Below are 20,526 nucleotides of genomic sequence, written 5' to 3' on the forward strand. Positions count from 1 at the left end.
GAGATTCATTTAACTACCATATGTCAAGATTCCATTTAGCCAATCATAAGCTAGGATCAGGGAGTCCATACCAAGACTGATCATGCAGGCCTAGAGGTCCCCTAAAGCACTTGATATATACCACAGCTGGAGTCTATCTCCTCTAGCTTCCATTCCAGCAGGAACATGGCATGGGGTGACACAGCGGACACTTAGATATATAGACTTCTAAAAGTACACTTTCAGAAGTACTTTTATCAAGTTACAGTACCCATAAGATCTATACGATATTTTATATAATTGCTTATGTAATTGCTTTAGAAACATTTTCTGTAAGTCAACTTTTTAACCATAACCCATCAGCATGCACACGCTGCGCAGCACCAGGCCAGCACCAGGTCAGAACCAGGCCAGAACTGGGCTGGCACCGGGCCATTACCGGGCCGGCAGCGGGCCACCCTCCTCCTCCTCACTCACTCTCGGGCAGGGTCTGGAACTCGCGCTCCATGCTGCTGCTCCCCGGGTTCCCCTCCGGACTCAGCGCCTGCACCCGGAACACGTAGGTGGTGCCCGGCGCCAGGTCGTCGATCTGGACCGAGCTCTTCTCCAGAACCAGCACTGTGTACGTGGTCACGTCCTTCTCACCGTCGTTCTCCTGCAGGGGTAGCGTGGGGGGGGGGGGGATTACTGACCATGGTGCCCTCCTGATACACACAACTGGCCAAAACTAAGCCCTACATACGTCTTTAACAGATATCTGAACATATTTATTTATTTATAAGTTCATCCTTTATTTTATACAGGTGAGCCTTCTGAGATTCTAAATTTGTTTTTCAAGATGACCTGAAGACCCGGCTGTAAGTTAGTTTTCATGAATGCGTTCCTTTCAAAGCGTTTGAACTCGGCCTCTCTCTCGCCCTCTCGCTCACCTTCTTGCGGTACATGAGCTCGTAGCGAGGGCCGTTCTGGGGCTGGGCTCGGCGGGACACGGCCCAGGACAGCGACAGGCTGGTGGCGCTCCGCTCGTCCAGCCGCATCGACATCACCTTGGGCGGATCTGACGGGGGGGGGCAGAATGTCAAAAACACGAACTCACAACCTCCCCCACCCACACGAGGCCCGTTTTGAAAGTGAGGCCGAACCCCGGACAGAGGCGGGAGGGGGGGCTGACCTGTGTAGCGCAGGGCGGTGGTGAGGGCGGAGGTGGCCCGCTGGCTGCTGTAGTGGGACACGCCGCTGCGCGCCTCCACGGTGAAGGTGTAGTTGAGGTGCGGCTCCAGCCCGCCGACGGTCACCCAGGCCTCCCGCAGGCCGGCGGGGCGGGGCTCGAAGCGCACGCCCTCGCCGCAGGGCAGGCAGGCGCCGCCGTCGCAGCGCTCGCACGTCACGCCGTACTCCAGGTCGCTCCGCCCCCCCGTCTCCGCCGGCGGGCTCCACGACAGCTCCAGCTTCCCCGCCGCGTTCAGCGCCGTCGTGGCGACCAGGTCCAGAGGGGCAGAGGGCGGAGCTGGAAGGAAGGGATCGGGTTTATTACGCACAGACGTGAAATGAAGACCTGACCAATCCCCTGCATTCGTGCCGGCATAAATCTGAACCTTCGCAGATTTCGGGAAATGGGCCTCACCGGAACAGCTCGTGGTGACGGGGTCGGTGGAGGCGCGGTAGAACCCCTCCTGGCAGAGGCAGGACAGGCTGCCGGAGGGCGACTCCTCGGTGTTTTTGGGGCACGGCTCACACCGCTTGCCGGCCTCGGACTCCTTGAAGTACCCGGGACGACACGCTGAAAGGAAGGAGCATTACCCATAAGGCACTGCGTCGGGATCACACTGGACACACACATATGCAGGGTAGCAAAGGATCACAAGACTATGACACGGCACTGAATCTGGAATGGACGCAAAAATGAAGGATAATAAATGATCATAAGACTGTCATAAGCCACTGGATCAGGAATTCACTGGGCACACACAAATGCAGTGTAATAAAGGATCATAGGACCATAAAGAACCATCAGCGCACAACACAAAAAGCACCCAGCCCAGCTAGAATTACTCACAGCATCATTTTCGATGTATAATTACATCTCCAAAACGTCTTTTTTTTTTTTTTTTTTTACATCCTGCTGGTGTCTCCCAATAAAACACTAACACATGCGAGAGGATATTTCTGCATGCACCATTATTTGTGGTGTCAACCCCCTTCTTCCACACATGACTGAGCGTGCGCAAAGTGTTATTATGGTAATCTGGCCCCTTTAAACTCAGAAGCCACACACACACACGCACGCAGGGTGGGCGGGCGAGCGTGCTCCTCCTCTCTCTCCTTTTACACAAGCACTCTTCACACAAGACCAGCCATCCAACATTCCAGAACAGTGGTGACTACCATGAGTAAAGGCTAAATGGATCTCCAAAAGCCATTACTTTATACTAAAAGCCATTAGTTCATAACTTCTCATTTCAAATAGTTGATACTCATCGACCCCACCCCTACACCCCCCCCCCCACCCCAACCATTATCAGTCTGTTAAAACGATGTATAATTTTTTTGGAAAGCAAGTCTTGGGTTAGCTTTCGTTACCATTCATATGATTATCCATACCATGTCATTACCATAACACAGTGACTAAACTTCTCTTTTAAGTTGAACTGTCCACTTTTTTCCAGGAAAACACACCTCAAATATGTCATCTGTAAACAGATTTTGATCATGGAGGCATAGACGAAACCAGACATGAAAACATAATCCTAGAATAGGCTTTCTGAAGCTTATATCCCTGGCTAGTTTGGCAATAATTAGCCATGGTCCTCTTTCCAGCAAGGGTTTGTGGGAAAGGTCTGGGTACCAAGAGTGGTTTGTTGGGGAGGGACACTGAAGGGGTAGGGGGTATTTTGTTTCGCGTGAAACCTCTTCACCCTTGTCAAAAAGGGATTAGGAGTTTGGTAAACAATACTCCACAATGGCGATGAAAGAAAAGAAGAAAAGAGAAGACGTCCCCTCTTCAGCTCCCAAAAGCCTTCCCCCAGCATGCGACCGCGTGGCCCAGGAGCTCTCCTCTCTCCTGCCGCGGCGTCTCTCCTTCTGTTCTCCTCTCTCCGCATGACCCCTCGCTCTTTCGCTCTCTCTCTCTTTCTCTCTCTCTCTCTCTCTCGCTCGCACGATCTCCTCTTTTTCCCGCTCTCTCGCTCTCTCCCATAGCTCACCCCGGGACCCCTCGCTCTCCGGCTCAAACTCGCCCGCCTCCGGTGTTCCGAGTCCATTCCCCATTCAAATGCTTATACCCCCCCCCCCCGCCCCCCCACCCCCTGCCCCCTCCAACAGGGCCCAAAGAATGGATCACCCTGAGCCTGAGCTTCACAATGCGGCCCAATTAGCATAGCGGCACGGCCCACTCCACTGTATTTTTCCTTTTTTCGGAGGGGGGTGGGGGGGGGGGGGGTGAGGGGGGGGGATAGGGGAGGAGGAGTGAGGTTGGGGAATGTATACCTGAGATCTGTAGGCATAAAAACTCAGCGTTCTGTAACCTGAAGAGATAAGCAGCCCTTTTTCTTTGGGCAATGTTACAACATACTTTGAGTTCCAGGCAGCCATATTTTTTTGTTTGTTTCCATGGCGAAGCAGCTGCAGGTGTGGCTGCGGACCAGATGACAAACTCTGCCCACATATCTCTGAGCAGTAGGCCAGCTGTAGATTACCACAGGACAATCCTAATTATTACTCAGCAATTTGTTCGGTTAATTTATTAATAAGCCTTTCAGCTGTGCTTTCTGTTAACGATTATCGAGTTTAAACTCGTCTCTTTTTTACTGGAACAGGTGAAATGAGGGGAAATGTGAGGGAGGTAAAGACTAGAGAAACGAGATAGAGAGCAATGAAGGAGAATGAGGAACAGAGAATCACAGGTCGTGATTTTGACCTGAGCTCTTCTGAGCAGCCACATTCAGTTTCATATTTAGCTGCGTCTCATGAATAAACAACATTACTCCATATTTCCAAATATTTTTTTTCTTTTTTTTAGGGAACCCCCTACATTACACATTTAGGCACAGGAATGCACCCAGCACTGCAAACCCATTTTCATTTTCATTCCCTCTCTCTCTCTCCACCAGCTGTTCCCTTGAACATTTACAGCAACTAATTAACAGTCGGTATGACAGGAAAGAAGGGAGCGAGAGATTGAGAGGGAGAGAGAGATCCCTGCTGGGAGGCAGAAAAGAGGAGAGAGAATTGCCCCATTCATATGGGGGCGAAGGGGGGGGGGGGTGGACGAGGGTGGCACACAGCTGCTGTACTGTACCCCTACCCCTAATCCTGCTACCCCACTATCCACCCCCCCCCCACCACCCACACCCCGCCCCCACCCCCCTCAAACCAGCCCCATTCCCGTCCCCGCTCCGCACCACCTGTGAGTGTGCGGGCTCTTCGGAGAGCGGACAGCAGTGCTGGGAATGCCTCTGCATTCAGGGCCCGGGAGGAGAGACACTTGGCGCTCGCAGCAGAGATGTCACTCTGAATGGCCACTCAGGCACTCGAGCGAGCGAGCGAGAATATGCCCCCGCCCCGCCCCCCTCGCCCCCCTCACCCCCCTCATCCCCCCCCCCAGGGCTCGGCGGGGCCCCGAAGATCAACAGCACTGCCGCCTCGGCCCTTCAGCCCCCAGCGCACGGGTACCCCCAACGCCACCGTCTCTTTGTTTATTTAACTGCCGCTTTTAATCATCGTGAACGTTTGAGTTTTAGGGGGTTTTTTTTTTTTTTTTTTTTACATCTGCAAATATAGAATGTTTGACCAAAAAAAAAATACATTCGTGTCCTCTTTACTGTGTAATGCAGCAGTTTTTGAAAGCCTGCAATTTAGTTGCGTTTATTTGTGCATTATAGATTTTTTTATTTTTTTTTTTAAAATCAGATTCAGGGGTTTCGTCCTGTCAGCCTAATGGAACAGGAAGCAGAAGCACAAGACCGGAGCTGTGCTTCCTTTCTTTTTTAAGGGGCCAATCAAAACACAGAAGAGGAGGAGATTGGGGGGAGGCAGAGAAAGAGAGAAAGACTAGGAAAATCAGAGGCTGTTGAAGAGCACAAGTCTGGCTGACCAGGAGAAAGGGGGAGAGAGAGTGAGAAAGTGAGAGAGAGAGAGAGAGAAAGAGGAAGCGAGAAAGAGAAATATAAGGTGACAGAACGGTTTTGGGAAATGGGTGTGATCTGGCAGGCAGATGAAGACCTGACGCGAGTTTCGGAGAAGAGGAGAGACAGATGTGTTTACGCTCGCAGCGTGTGAAAAATGATTCTTTTTTAAAGTTCTCCCCTTTTCCCCTTTCTCATGTCCCTCCGGGGGCCTTTCTTATTTGGCGCCGGTTGTTTACCATGTTAGCTGTGGGACTTCTGTGCTACTGTGACCTGTCAGGGGTGGGGGGTCCCCAACGGTGGGGGGGGGAATGAGTTTGGTGAGGGGGCGGAAATGAGGGAGTGAGAGATCGAGAGGGAGAGAGAGATCTGGTGGTGGTGGGGGGGGGGGGGGGACTCTTGTAGAGGCAACACAAACTCCCCCTGGAGTTAGACTGGGGGTGGGGTGGGGGGGTAGCGCGGGCATTAGGACAAGGGCAGGGAACAAACTAAGTAATTTTACCCTGAGCAGAAGCAGGCAGGAACCCCCCCTCACCCCCCTACCCCTCCTAACCCCGCTCTCCTCCAGGGCAGAGCAGGGATTGGTGGGGACGACAGTAAAAACAAACAGAAGGATGGGGGCAGAGAGAGAGAGAGAGAGAGAGGCAGCGAGGGACTACATCAGGGCCAGAAACTCATGTAAGGCCAAGGGGTTTCAGCTGAGGCCACACAGTAAAAAAAACAAACATGAGGAAAACCAGAAAGTTCATCGTCAGCATAAACGCATTAGAGGAGGGAACCGAGAAACCGACTTTCACCCTCATTCCCTTCTCCGCGCTCTTTCTTCTCCTCCTTCTCCCGCTTCCTTTCTACCCATTTTTTCCTGACCACCCAGCTTTCTGCCCACGCCCCGACTCCTGCCCATGTGCCCCAGGTGTGCACAGTTTAAGGCCTAGCCTCTGAAACGGGGGGGGGGGGGGGAGGGGGGCGGAGAGAGAGAGAGAGAGAGAGAGAGAGAGCCGTCCGGCCACATGTTGCTAACCTCTGCCACTCTGAGCAGGACGGGGCAGTTGTAGCAGGAAACCGGGAGGTCACAGGGGGGAGGGGAGGTGGGATGTGGGGGAATGTGGTGGGGTGAGGGGGGGGTTGGGGAAGGTGTGTGGAGGACGGAGGACATCAGTCAAAAGGATTACCAGACCAATAGAACAGCTGTGAGGGAATTACGTGCTCACTATACACTTCCGCTCACTCTTTCATCTGGTCGTTCATGCGCACAATAACCTCTGTAATCCCCACTGCCCCCCCCCTCACCCCCCCCCCCCATTCTAGTGTTATGTGGAGAGAGGAAGAGACAGAGAGGAACAGAGTAAAAGCAATTAGCTCATTTGCATCATTCCTTTCAATTCTGTTTTTTTTGTCAGAAAGTACTGTCAGTAATATTTTTGAACAAATGATACATTGTTGCACAAATGTCAATCATCAAACTCGGAACTGAACTGAGGAAGCGAGCAGAACGGAGAGAAAAAAAGAAAACATAACAGAAGGGGGTACAGTGTCTGCTGTAGCAGTACGTCACCACAGCAGACTTTGCAGTTAAGTTTCAAGGTGACTATCAACCTTCCAACTCCAGACAGCGAGTCCGACGAGACTCGTTCCAGAGACTTTGGACAAAGAACCGCGGCCTTCCTGTATTTACATTCCCCGGGGCAAGCCCTCGCCCAGCTCTCCCAGCGCCAGCCGAGGCGCTACCGCGCCGCGCTCGCGCTTATCGACAGGCTAACGTTCGTTCAGACCGCTACATCTGCGCTGGATACCCTGCTCATTAGCTGCGGGGGTATCTCCCCCCTGCTGAACAAACACAAGTCCCCAGTCGCCGTAGATTCTGAAGAACTTTTTTTTTGTTTTGTTTTTCCCGCTTCAGGGCCGGGCTTATCGACGGGCGCAGGGATTCCGGGGCCACGAGCTGAACCGGCGGCGCGTTAGCGCGCGGCGCGAAATCGACAGAGAGGGAGCGAGGGAGCGAGTAAATAAATCAATGGACGAAGATGGGAGGACAATGGAAATCCCTGAGTAGACAGGATGGAGGCTTGGGGGGGGCGGGGGGGGGGGGGGGGGTTGTATGTGGGCCGGGGTCATGCGGGCCGGTCAGGATTAGCCACCGTCCGGTGTCCGCTGAAGTTTTCCTGCTCAGGGGGAGGTGGGGGGAGGGGGGGGCAGTGACCAGACCACAATGCAATGCAAGCACAGCACACGAAGGCCTTGAGGCGTAAAATAGCAAAAACCCATGATTTTGTGCTGAACGTTATCTCCATAAACAATAACAGAAGTAAAGCTCAATTTAAATACTTCAACATCTAGATGTGAGAGAACGTACTATGTCTGGAAAAAAGTATGCCTAAAATGTAAAAAAAAAAAAAACTGCATTCAGAATCAGCATTCCCCCTTTATCTTTGTCACACAGAAAGAAGCTGTCGTAGAGATAAGTAGCCAAACGCAAACATTTCTCTCCTCGCTGGAGAGAGCGGAGGGTTGGGATTCAGACACATTCTTCAGCCGTGACGACAGACCGCTTCCGGATCCAGTTTGGTTTCCGCTTCAGGTGCGGAATTCTCCGCCCCACCCCCTCCCCCCCCCCCCCCCCCCCCCCCGGTCAGGAAAGCCACTCGGGTTCCTGGCCCCTCCTGGGCTCCCGGACTCCCCCCCCCCACTTTGAAGCGCTCCTCCTGGGGTGAGGATGTGGTGTTGCTGGATGTCGACAGCAGTTGCGTCCGCAGACAGATTTACAGCTGGGGTGTCAGGACAAAGCCCAGGCCCTGTGTTTTGGCTCATCTTCAGACCCCCCCCCCCCCTCCTCTCCCATTTAATTACACACTTCTTTTCCTCAGTTCCTCCATTTTCTCTGCAAATCACTGATATTTCAATGATATTTCCGCTCCCTTCAGCACGGGACCAGTGTTTGTTTGGATTTCTTTGAAACGAAGCACTCGATGGATAAATATACCATCACCATCACAGCTGAGCACCAAGCGGAATCGCTACGGTAATGACTCTCTTGGGTTTTAACCCCACAAACATCCGGGTTGAGGCCAGAAAATGTCCACAAGGCCACTGAACCGGCCGGTTTGGGCAATGTGGGGAGGTCTATATATACACAGCCAATTAAATAGCTGGTCAAATGAGGCCGCGGGAGCTAGCCAAGGGACCAAAACCAGAAAAGCAGTCCACCCCAAAATGTGTTTGACATTCCTGGAGTATCGGCCAATCAGGGTAGAGGCCAGCCAGCCTACGGGCCAATCAGCAGCTGGTCAAATTCAGTGGCCCAAAGCAGCAGACAGTAGGGGGTTTCAGTAAAGCAGCAGGGCACTGTTCAGCCCTAAACTGACCCCCTGCGCTCAGAAACGGGGCCCGTGTGTGTACAGCATGCCTGTGGTCTGAGGTTAGCTTTGACCTACTGCCAGAGGAGCATCGTCACGGTTACAAAAAAGCGCCTCTGAGAACTCGAAATGGGCAGGTGGCTGCCAGGTGAAGTCAGAGCTAGTCACCGCGTTCACGAGCGCACTGTCGATACTCGCCTTCCCGGGCCCAGCGGCGGGAATCAGCTGCGGCGGAGAAACGCGCGACAGGACGGGGGGGATCTCCGAGCGCTAAGTCACCGCTCTGACCCTCCTTCCTTTCCCCCCCCTCCCCTCCCCTCCCTCCCGCTCACTTCCTCCTCCGGCGCATTCCTCCACCCCGCTCCGGCATAACCAGGGGCTGCCGCCTGGCAACGGCACAGCAGGCCTCTCAAAGAACACGCCTCTCCCCCCCCCCCCCCCTCCCAGTGCGCGTTCGCTACCAACTCTTCATCGTTCTTTTACACTGAAAAGTACACCATTTCAGTTTGGCAGCTGAGTGATTTATGTGATTTATCTGCGTGCTCCAACACCACCCCCCCCCCCCCCCCCCCCCCCCCCCCCCCCCCCCCCCCCCCGCAATAGAAATGCCCCCCCTACATTTTTCTTTTGGACAAAAGGCTCTTCTTAATTTTTTTTGTCTTTCAGTATCATCAGTTTTTTTAACACAAGGCTACCTTATGGAGCAACCAATGTACTGTAGTGGCTGTTGTTACTTTTAAAAAAGTGTTTAAATGTGTCAGTTGTGTGCGTGTGTGTCATTTTTACAGCTCTGAATGCTCGTTTATGTCATCTCTCCCTTTTACCACCCTTTCTCCATTTCTCTGTACCTCTCACACACACCCCCCTCCCACACACACACACACACACACACACACACACGGCATTCCTGAACCCTGAGAGAGTGCGCATTTGTGGAAAGAATGTGCCGGCAGGTACAGTAAGATGGCGAAACATTAACCAAATGTGCACCTACATCACCCAGTTTCTCACGAGCGAGCCGTTCTCACACGCACACAGGCACACACTCATGCAAATCACACTTCTGTTCAGTCACACAAATCACATGTATGCTTAGTCACACACACACACGCAAATCATATGTATGCTTAGTCACACACACATACACGCACACAGGCATACAGGCACGCAAATCGCACGCACACACGTACACATACACACACACACACACGCACGCACGCACGGATACAGAAATTGCCACAGAGTGAGAAAATTATGGGCTTAAGGTATTATGGCATTTAAGCCTGCACATCATTTCTTATAAGCACTTATGACTCCCCCTGCCCCCCCCCCCCCCCCCACTCCTCTTTCACCCACACCCCACGCTCAGACCTTTTCCTCACACAGCGTCTCACTCCACCTGAAGACAATAATGCACTCTGTGGGCTGCTGAATCCCTCCTAATTACAAAGTGAGGAGAGTCGTGTAATTACCCCAGGGGAGTGGGATCATTTTCCAATCTGTCAGACCTTCCCTTCATCCTTAAGTGGAGCCGGGCCAAGGACCCGGGTTTCGAATGACTGCAGATACACACACACGCACACACACACACACACACACACACACACACACACCAGATCACGGAACTCAGATTAATTACACAATCACATTACAGGAATTAATGGGGCCGGGTGCGTCTGTCTGGAACTGGGGAGGCAACAGCCCAGGGGCATAAGATGTCTTCACATCGAATTACCCCAACCAGATGACTGGTGTTCAAAGAGATGTGAGGTGCGTACGTTTTACACACACACACACACACACACACACACACACACACACACACAAAAACAGGCAAGCACATGTGTACACACATATATATATATATATATATCCCTTAAGTACATTCAAGTTATGTGCATGGGGCAAAGATACAAAACAGATTCACTCCAGTCAAGATACAAAACTACAAGCTTCTGGTTTTGCCCATTTCCACTAACTGTCAGCTGTACTAGTTCACGCACATCCTGCAGCCAGGTGCATTACAAAAGGGAAGGAGCTGGGACCTGCCAGATACAGCATCTCACACAGAACTGAAACAACAGCCAGCACTAGCATCACACAGAGAGGTGTAGGGCACAATCTTAAAACCGGTCCGAAGGTTCGACTCCAGGGAAAAGGCGGGTGTTCTCCTCTCCACTTTATCAGGCGCTCTGTTCTCTAGTGCTGCTCTGACTCCACCGTCACCCTTTGGATCCGCCCCTCAGAGTAATTCACCCCCCCCCCCCCCCCCCCGACAGTCACGGTCTCTGGCTTAATCTCGCCACATTACGCCAATTACACGGTGATCAGCGTCAGACACCACGCGTCTCCACAAACAAACGCCACACTTACTTACTGCCTACCCCCCCCCCCTTCCTTTCCTTTCCTTTCCGCACCACTTACCTATTTTTTCCAAGACCTCTTATTTACGCCCCTTTAAATCTCACTGTCTCGCTCCTGAACTAATAAAAATAAACCGTTCCAGTAAACGGAACTTATGGGATTTTTTTAAATGACGTTGTTATGCCCCTGTGTTTTTTTGTTCCAGTGTTTGCGTTTGTATCTTATTTTTTTTTTTTTGTCAGATTGATGGTGCCTCAGAGAAAATCTATTTATTTACCGAGAATAAACAGCATTTTTGAAGCGGCACCGAAATGGTTCTAATGGCGGCCCTGTGAAACGGGATGTCCAAACTCCCGAAAAGTGTCACCGTGGCAGCCAGCGGACAGAGGCAATAAGCGTACGCATTCCCAACGGTCCAGACGACCGCACACAAACAAACAGGGGGGTGGGGGGTTGGGGGGGGGGGACGCTTCCTGGTTTCATTCACTTTTGAGCGCCGCGATAGGCACGTCTCCCTCATCAGAACGGGGGGGGGGGAAAGGTGAGAGCAGGAGCAGCGAGGTTCTCCCTCAGCCCCCCGCGATTCTGGCCACCCACAAAGAAGCAACGGAACAGCCGCACTCTTAAGAGAGCCCCCTTTTGGGGGGGTGGGCGGGGGGGAGGAGGGGAAAGTATAATTAAACATTAAACATTCTGCTACACCGAGCACTTTAGCAATACATGTGATACACATTTACAGTCACTGTACCCTCCTGGCCTTCCCTCCCCTTCTCCCTCTTTCCCTCTATTTCCTCTTCTCTCCGTCTCTTTCTCCCTCTCTCTCCTCCTTCTTCCTCTCCCTCTCCCACTTCTGTGTAAATGTGTCAGTTGCTTTCCCGTTCAGAAGGTGTATTGGGGTCAGTTGTGAAACAGGCTGCTGGTGACTGGGGCAGGCCTCAGGTCAGGAGAACTGTGTCACAGGAACGGTGTCAGGAGTGAGTCACCTGCAGTAACCGCCACACCTCAATGTCAGCGCAAGAGAATGAGCCACACGCAGTCCCCACCAAACGCACACATGCAGTCCCCATACCGCACACACACACACATACAGTCCCCATACCGCGCACACACACACACATAGTCCCCGTCCCACACACACACACACACACACAGTCCCCATACCGCACACACACACATAGTCCCCGTCCCACACAAACGCAGTCCCCATAAAGCACACATATACACACACACACACACAGTCCCTGGTCCCACACACACACACACAGTCCCCATAAAGCACACACACACACACACACACGGTCCCCATACCACACACACAAACACACCCGGTCCCCTCTTCCTGTTCTTCCGCTTCCCTCCCCCTCGCCCAAACCTTGTCATTCTCTCCCATCCGGCACTGACTGAGCCGCTGACCCAGACCGCTCCCTAGAGAATTCCTCAGTCCTGTGGTAATCTGGGAGGATCCTCGATAAATCCAGCAGGAATGCACGGAGAGAGAGGACAGCACGTCCACGAGCACAGCGGCTCATTGTTCCGTCCTCCGCGCCGTCCTTTCCCAACCTTTCTCCCTCCCTCCTTCTCCTTCTCTCCCTCACTCCCTCCTTCTCTACCTCTCTCACACACAGTCAAGGGAGGACCGGTGAGAATTAAGCCTCCAACTTTACGTGTGTGTCAATAAACCTGTGGTATGTGCCATTTTCCAGTGGTACGTGCCTGTGATATTACACCTGGGTGTGTGCGTGTGTGTGTGTGCGTGTACCCTAGTCAAAACAGGTGGCAGCCTCCACAGCAGGTACTCCCCTCAGGCTCCAACATGCCAACACCCTCACACTGATTCATTCACTCTCTCACATACACACACACACACACGCACACGCACACGCACACACACATACACATACACACGCACACTTCACACAAAAGCACACAGCTAGAATATCACACAGTCCAGAGAAGGCTGGGGGCCAAATCCTATCATTTCAACACCGAGCCCTTTTCATCGTGCCGGCCGCAGTGAATGAACACATTAGCCATTTCCTCTTGTGTCACGGAGCTCTGAGCCAAACCTCCGAAAATAGAACAAGGGCCTTTCCGACAGTACAGCAGGAGTTCTGAGACATTACGAAAACGCCTCGTACAAAAACCTGACCTCCACCGAAGGGGTGACACGAGTCACGGCAGCAAAGCATCATGGGGGGGGGGGGGGGGGGAGGGGCAAGACCTTACCTCGGCAGGAGTCTCCGACGGCCTCGTAGCCGGCCCGGCACTGGCACTGGCCCACGGGCACCACCCACTCGCCGTCGGCGGTGCAGTAGATGCGCGGCGGCTCCAGGCTGACAGCGTTCTCCACGCACGCGCCCGCCACCTCCTGCAGCGCCTGGCTCTCCGCGCCCGCCACCGTCTCGGGGAAGGCGGCCAGGCTCTGCACGGTGGCCGAGCAGGTCTTGTAGTACACCCTGACGGACAGGAGCGCCACGCAGGCGCCGATGTCCTGGAAGGCCAGGTAGAAGCCCTTGCGGGAGAGCGGCCCCACCGTCCGCGTCTCGGTGTTGACGTTGACCTCGCCGCGCACCGTGATCTCGTCGGGCGCGATGGTGGCCACCTTGCGGAACTGCGTCTTGCGGAAGCTGGTGCCCACGTCGGCGTCCGACTCGGCGTAGAACAGGTTGAAGGTCTCCTTGCAGGTGAGCGAGGCGCCGTCGAAGGTGTTGCAGTCCCGCGCCACGAACTGCAGCTCCACGAAGACGCGGGAGGCCGCCGGCCGCCGCTGGATGAAGGTGGTGCGCAGCCAGTTGTCCTGCTCGCCCTCCGCCACGTTGCACACCGAGTAGGTGTACAGCAGCGAGCCGTTCACCACGGTCTGGACGATCTCCCACTGCCAAACAGAGGAGGAGCAAGTCAGCGCGAATCTTACCGGCCACAGACCTGGCGCGCGCGCGAGAGAGAGAGAAGCGTTCATAAAAACTGACAAACGCGCTCGGGGTAATGACGGCAAAAGGAAACCCACAGAATTCCGCGGTTCGTGCCAAACCGGGTGTTGATTCTGTAAGTGGAAGCCACCGATTGGCCGGAATCTCCAGTAGTTCCAGATGTCAATCAACTGCTAGCTGATAGGCGACGCTCAGACCCGAAGTCTTACTGAATTTCAGGGGCCGGGACCACTCGCCACCGCCTCACAGCGCTCTTTGTTCGCATAATTGCTTAATGGCTACCACACACTGCACCATTTTTACTGCGATTTAGCTGTCACAGACACATGCTCAATTTTCGGAGAGAAGTCATTACAGTTTAAGCTTGATTGGGGCGCTGAAAGACCGGTTATTTAGCAAAGACCGTCGTTAAACGTGAGAAGGGTGTCCAAATTTCGTGGTCTGAAACTCGCCTAACGCACGGGGAGGCTTAGGCGACTTTGAGCTGAAGAGTCTGAGCGGCACTGCCGGCCTAACTCCTGCTGCTTTCACACGGAAAAGACCGGTTTCTGGACGCACGCTGGGTTTCGGTGTGTTTGGCAGACATTTTTTTTTTTTTTTTTTTTAAAGGCACAGTCGGTTCTCCGTGTGCGGTGGGGTTCACCGCCTGGCGGTGAACGGATGGGACTCCCGAGCAGTAAGTGGCACGCAACGGGGGAACGAACTCCACCGTGAAAACCGTTCAAATTCGTCAGCCTGTTAAATCGGGTTTATAAGCCAATTAAAGAGACGCCAATAAATCTGGATGCAATTAAGTGCGTGCGAAAGAAAAAGAAAGGAAAAAAACCCACTGCTAACAGTGACTTTTTCCGCTCTTAAAAGCACCAATTAAACAGGAGCCTGTTTTGGAAACGCAATTACTCGTTCCAATACTCATCAGTTTAATCTGCATAAAAGTAATTTCCATTGAGAGTACTACATTAAACAGTTGGCTTTACATACGGTTTTGAAAAATATTAGTATGGAATCTGCAATGCAATATGTATAAATTAGTCTGATTAAGCGTGCTGGGCAAAAATGTTAATTGCAATCTCACAAGAACAACTTGAGGTTCAGTGTGGATATCTTTCTGTTTAATTCCATTTTGTTTTAGAACTACGTGTTTCTTAAATGCATTTGCAACGCTCGCTTAATATTTGCCACAGTCGTTTTTGTTCAATTTGTTTAAAAGTAAAAAAAAACATTTTTCTTTAATCTCTGAGAGCAATTTAAAATATCATCAATGCTTTTGTTCTCCCACTCTTTTCCCTTCTGAAATACAAGGCCTGAAACATTCAGAAAGACCATCTGAGAGACACGGGGGCAGCAGAACGTTCAGTATGCACAAACCCGCTTTGTCATGATGATAGCCTACTCATTTTTTATGAAGCATAATTATAGTGGGGTTCAATTATGTAATAAAACAGAATTTTGTTCCCCTTTTATTATTCTTTCACCAAGCCTTTAGAAATCTTTAAGTCTTGAAAGTCACATTGCATGCTTAGGCAACCAAACTTATTCTTTCTGACATACTTTTTTTTTTTTTAAATAAACCTGCAGACCTAGGTGTTCCGCAAGAAGTAAAAAAGAATAAAAACTTCACCAGTTCATCTATGAAAACACCAGTAATCCAGCGCACAATATAATACACAATCCAAGTCACAAAGGAGGCAAACAAGCATTCCTGTCCACCACTCCCCAAACGCAGTTAAAATCACACACTCTCCTGCTCTACTCCTCTTTTCCTCTCAGCAGTGGAGAATGCACTCCATTAAGATCAAGTCTCCTGTGACAACACGGGGGAGGGGGACGTTTGAAGTGCTTGAAATCTGCACCACTGTTCAGAGCACAGCCAAAGAGAGAGAGAGAGAGAGAGAGAGAGAGAGAGAGCATATTCCTAAATTGTCAGTATTACCCTCACGGTTGCATAGAAAACGGGGAACCCTGGTGGATTCTTAAGTGTAACCTCAATTCCCCTCTAAATCAGCAGCACTCAATGAACAATAACCGAATTATCTGTAACATCACTGACTGCAACGCTGGGGGGCAATTACCTGTTTGTTTGGGCGGAGCCAAGGGGGGAACGCTCGACTGCTTTATTGTGCCAGCTATTATCCTTCTGCGAATTCACACGGGAATATGCGCTCCAACATCGGTGGTGTGGAGTTTATGGGGTTTTCCCGAATGTGTGCGACTGAACAGTTGGACAGCGTAGTGTAGAATTTGGAGCTCCAAGCGCGCAACAAGTGGGTGTGAGCCCCTGCATGTCCGAAAACACACACCTCTGAAAACAGTAACCAAGTGACAAACTCCCTTCCCGCATTATGACAGGAAGAAACGGCCCACTTCACCCCTGTTTACCACACCCGGAAAACTTCTGGAGAAACGCTCTTTAAAGAGCAGAAAAACACACAAAAAAGTACAGACTTGAGCAACAGCATTGTGCCACATACCCACCGTCAACCCCTTTTCAGGTGAAGAATCTTTCTGTTCAACATGCCCTGACTTGCATACAGACTCTGACCCCTCGAAAAGTCACATGACTCCCTGCTCCAATTAACATGGCCCTCACACTTTGGAACCCACCCTCCAGACTCAAATGGAAATGAACTAGTTCTTATGCCACTGCTAAATGCTAAGTATGCAAACACAAATGCATTAGGCCGACTACTCACAGAAAAAGCACATCAACGAATGAAATAAGAGACCCTTTATCTTTTTCCATCAAGACACTTAAGCCCCTTTTTGAGATAAGAAAAAAAAAATTAACCACCTTTTTAAAAAATAACATTTCACAGAGACGTGTAACACAGCTCTTGACGTGACACGTTAATTGCAATTTTGGTTGTACCATTTTAAAGGCAGGGCTTCAAAACCCACACCAAGCCACAAGTATTCCTTCTCTGAGCTCACTGCAGCTCACTGCAACTTTCCCTTACGGCAGACCAGAGGCAGAAAGACAGCACAAATCTGCTAGTCTAGATGGGCATTGTAGTCTCTAGCATTGTAGTCTCTACCATTAATATTCACTTATCATTATTACATTTATTACAATCAATATCATTGTCTACATACATGTCTGCCAGTGAAACCTCACATTTTAGAAACAGCCTAAAACTACCTGCTTGCTTCATACAAAACTGAACATTTACAAATACATAATTTTACATTAGTGTCTGATTGTAGTTTTATATTGTACATATATATGAATTTCAAAACATAGGATGGTCTAGTTGAAACTCTCCGACATCTCACTTTAAAACTTTAGGCAATACTCACCCCTTCCTCATAAGGTGAGGTCAACCAGCCAAGCTCACCCCCAGACGACTTCATGTCCAATAGTACTTCTGCAGGGAAAAAGAGGTATTCATTTTATTTATTATTATTTAAGACCAAAATATGCATCGTTGTTATGAAACTCATGACCACAATCCAAATGAGAAACTATTAACAATTGTTTTCCCTGGGCTCTTTATTAGTTATTTTTATTTTATTTTATTTGTTTTATAATTATTTATAAATTGTTTTGCACTTTTTCAAGGGGAACTGTACAAAGGTTCTAAGAGTTTTGAGTTTAATCTGTCCAATCTCCGTGCCCTCCAGAATATTTTACAGTAACTGAAACTTGAATAAACAGCTAGCAAAACTGTTTGTGCGATCATATATTTTTGTTGTTGTCTGTTTAATTAAAGTGTTAGAAACATGCAGATAGGCAACCAGCTTGCAAACAGCACTAGTATGGAGAGGAAGCTATTTTTTCCATCTTTATGCAAACCAGAGGCCCCTTTCGCCGGAGCCCTGCACGTTCGCGAACGCACGAGCCACATGGTCTGACCGAGTTAATTTCGCGGACGACAATGGGTTCTTGTGGGTTTACAGAAAGATGAGTGGTAAAAGGCAAATTGATCAGATTTTATTTTAATGTAGGACTGTCCTCAAAGGTCGAAGTCGTCTTGTGCCATTTTCATTTTGAAATATGGGACAGATTTGAAATTAAACGTGGGACTAATTATCCTCACAATCAGAAATCGCATTGGCTATTATTTTCTATTTCGATTTAGCCAAATTAAAATCAAACTAATTCGTGAATTCGTAATTCGTGAGAATTCATTAAAATCGGCAACGTTTTTGCTTAAAAAAAAGAGAGTCACCACATCGCCATTACTTGTGTCCTGGTTTAGAGATTAAGTTGTTAGCCACAGAATTAGAGCATATAAATCATTCTAGACATTTTGTCCACTGCAGTCTCAGCTCTTGGGAACGCACGCTTCGACTCTCCAGAGACTGACTGGAACTGACGGAATTAAATCAGGCGTGAATGTTTAAATCGCTCATTGTCAGTTCACGCGCTGAGAAATGACAAAACATTCGTCGATGCGCCTTATCAATCTACAAGGACGGCATGGAGGATGTGATTACAAGTTAAATACTGTATTGAGACGGTCAGAGGCAATGAATCGGCTGTGCGTAATAGCTTCTTAAATCAAACTGAAGTTCTTTAAAGCACAATATAAATTACCTTTTAGAATCATTGTAAGTTATCTAGGGAAATATGAGCGAGACTTCACTTTTTGTTTCCCTTGTGAAATGACAAAATTACCACGCCGAGGTGCCTTGATAATTGCGAACGTTGGCCATTCACAATGTAGCCTAAACTGGGCTACTATTAAGTAAACGAGTGTGGTTACAGACTATATTCTTGTTTTATAGCGCAACTAGCGACCTAAATCAGATTAAATGTGCCACAACCTTTTGGTTACAAAATAAAACTCTGTTTTTAACTAATTAAAATGTGATTTTATTTGATTTTCTCCAATTATAAATGTCACATCTTTGTTTTAAATGCTATGATGTGAAGCTTGACATGAAAATGAATCGGCTACAATTGTATACATGCGGTCATTAAATAAGAATCATAATATAGTTATAAGTAGGCAAAATGTGCTTTTTAAACATGTGCTCGAATTTTTATCGACCCATTTGAACTATGGGCTATAGTCAAGTCCAGAAAAATCTTTGAGAAGTTGGGTAGATATATGGGTCGGCTAGACATATAACGGACTATTTAATCCTACGTGAAAACCCCTTATACTTAATAGTAAATTGCCGAAGTTAGGTTACTTAAAGGTTACTTATTTTGTATAAAGATATAGTCTACAACATGTAGAATGTACAGATTGCGACGGGTCGGTCCCTCCTGAACACGTAGTTTAATATACGATTGTGAATGTATGAACGGAGCAGATATGTGATTCTGTTATTTTAAGTGATAGCCAAAACGTTCGAGGCAATGAGTGTCAAAACTGCCGGTATTAGTAAAAAGTATGACAGATGTTGGGCGTGTGTTGAACATTAACTCTCAACTTTAGTAATGTTGCGACACGGGAGCAGAAAAGTTCCAGAAGCCACCGTCATTACCACCGCACTTGTATTGGAACTGCAATTTCTTTCGATTCACTGATTGGTAAACCTTAAAGACCCCACATATTCACACCGACTGGAATAGGCTAAATGAACTTGAAGCCGAATTCAAAAATGTGCCTCAATCCGTTTTAAAATGCAAATAACATCAGTACAAAAATCCCAATGCCCAAAAATAACTAGATCGAGCGTAGGCTATTGCTTCAGCAAGGCAAAGGTGACTGACAACTATTTCGGAGTCATGTCTTAACGACAGAATTCGGCTGCAGTAGTTTAATGTACAATTTGGCATTTAGCAGACAAACTATGTAGCCCTACATATTTACACGTTATAATAATAGAAAATATGTATATGGACGAGGCACATTGTTCGTGTTAAATGAGAGAATAGGTGATGTCTCGTCAATCTTCACTCTTGTTTGCCATAGCCACGTTAAAGGAAAATATAGGCAACCATTTTAAACATTAAATAATAATAACGAAAGACAAAGAAACACTGTCATTTAGGCTACATCAAAGATCAAAACCCACTGCATAAAACGTAGGCAATCTAAACGTATTCCTCCACACACCATGTGGTTTAGTCTATGTAGCTAGCGAACGTAATTGATTTGCTGGCATGTTCAAACTATCCGAATGGTAGAAAATTTCGCTTACCTTTAGACTGCTGAGTAATAAATACAAGGTTAATAAATACAAAGAATAGTAAAGAGCGTTTAATCCCACACGAATCCATTTCTTAACGATTATTATTATTATTCTCTAAATAGGTATTAATTTGAAGAGTAGCTAACTCAAACGTGTACGGAGCTGCATTGAAGAGTACTCGAAGAGTCCCTCTCGGAACTCTCATTCAGGAATAAGTGGCGTCATGAATCCCGCCCGCTGGAATGCCTTCGAATATCCATATATGGTGTTGAGGCGGGGCGGCCGCGGGATTGCGCTAATTGCATGAGTGCCACTACCTGTACGACTGTCACTCCACAGGAAGTTTGTATTTGTCTATAAAAGTCACCTTGGTTACGGCTGTCTTTGGAACCGGTCTTATTTATAGGGGTGAAACCAAATGAGTAATTTTTCTCTCAAAATAGCTCTTCTGCAAGACGGTTACAGAGCTACGAGAATGGCTTTCTATTTGTTTTGTAAGCCAGGCTGTGTTAATGCAGGCCAGACAAGAAACTGGCAATAAATAAATAAATAAATAAATAAATAAATTTTCACTACAAACCAAGAAGTATTTTTGGTGTGGACAAGGAAATTGACTGACTTGCTATAATAAGGTGCCCTCAAAAAATATGACTGTCAAAAATTTTAAATTTATTAACTTCTTTTCTACCT

The 20,526-nt window shown here is 48.9% G+C and overlaps 1 protein-coding gene across 1 annotated transcript in view; it reads right to left on the reverse strand.

Annotated features, from left to right (window-relative positions):
- The window catches only part of LOC118210531 (ephrin type-A receptor 2-like), a 29,671-nt gene extending 9,622 nt beyond the window's left edge, over nt 1-20,049 (reverse strand). The window contains exons 1-7 of the mRNA XM_035386788.1: nt 19,846-20,049; nt 17,047-17,114; nt 13,046-13,694; nt 1,604-1,759; nt 1,151-1,486; nt 909-1,036; nt 457-634 (exon numbers count right to left, since the gene is read on the reverse strand). Coding sequence (XP_035242679.1) covers nt 457-634; nt 909-1,036; nt 1,151-1,486; nt 1,604-1,759; nt 13,046-13,694; nt 17,047-17,114; nt 19,846-19,924 — 1,594 coding nt within the window. The 5' untranslated portion in view covers nt 19,925-20,049. The remainder of the gene's footprint in view (nt 1-456; nt 635-908; nt 1,037-1,150; nt 1,487-1,603; nt 1,760-13,045; nt 13,695-17,046; nt 17,115-19,845) is intronic.
- Between the last annotated feature and the right edge of the window lie 477 nt (nt 20,050-20,526).

This window comes from Anguilla anguilla, chromosome 13 (assembly GCF_013347855.1).
Source record: "Anguilla anguilla isolate fAngAng1 chromosome 13, fAngAng1.pri, whole genome shotgun sequence".
In the NCBI taxonomy this organism is placed as follows: Eukaryota; Metazoa; Chordata; class Actinopteri; order Anguilliformes; family Anguillidae; genus Anguilla; species Anguilla anguilla.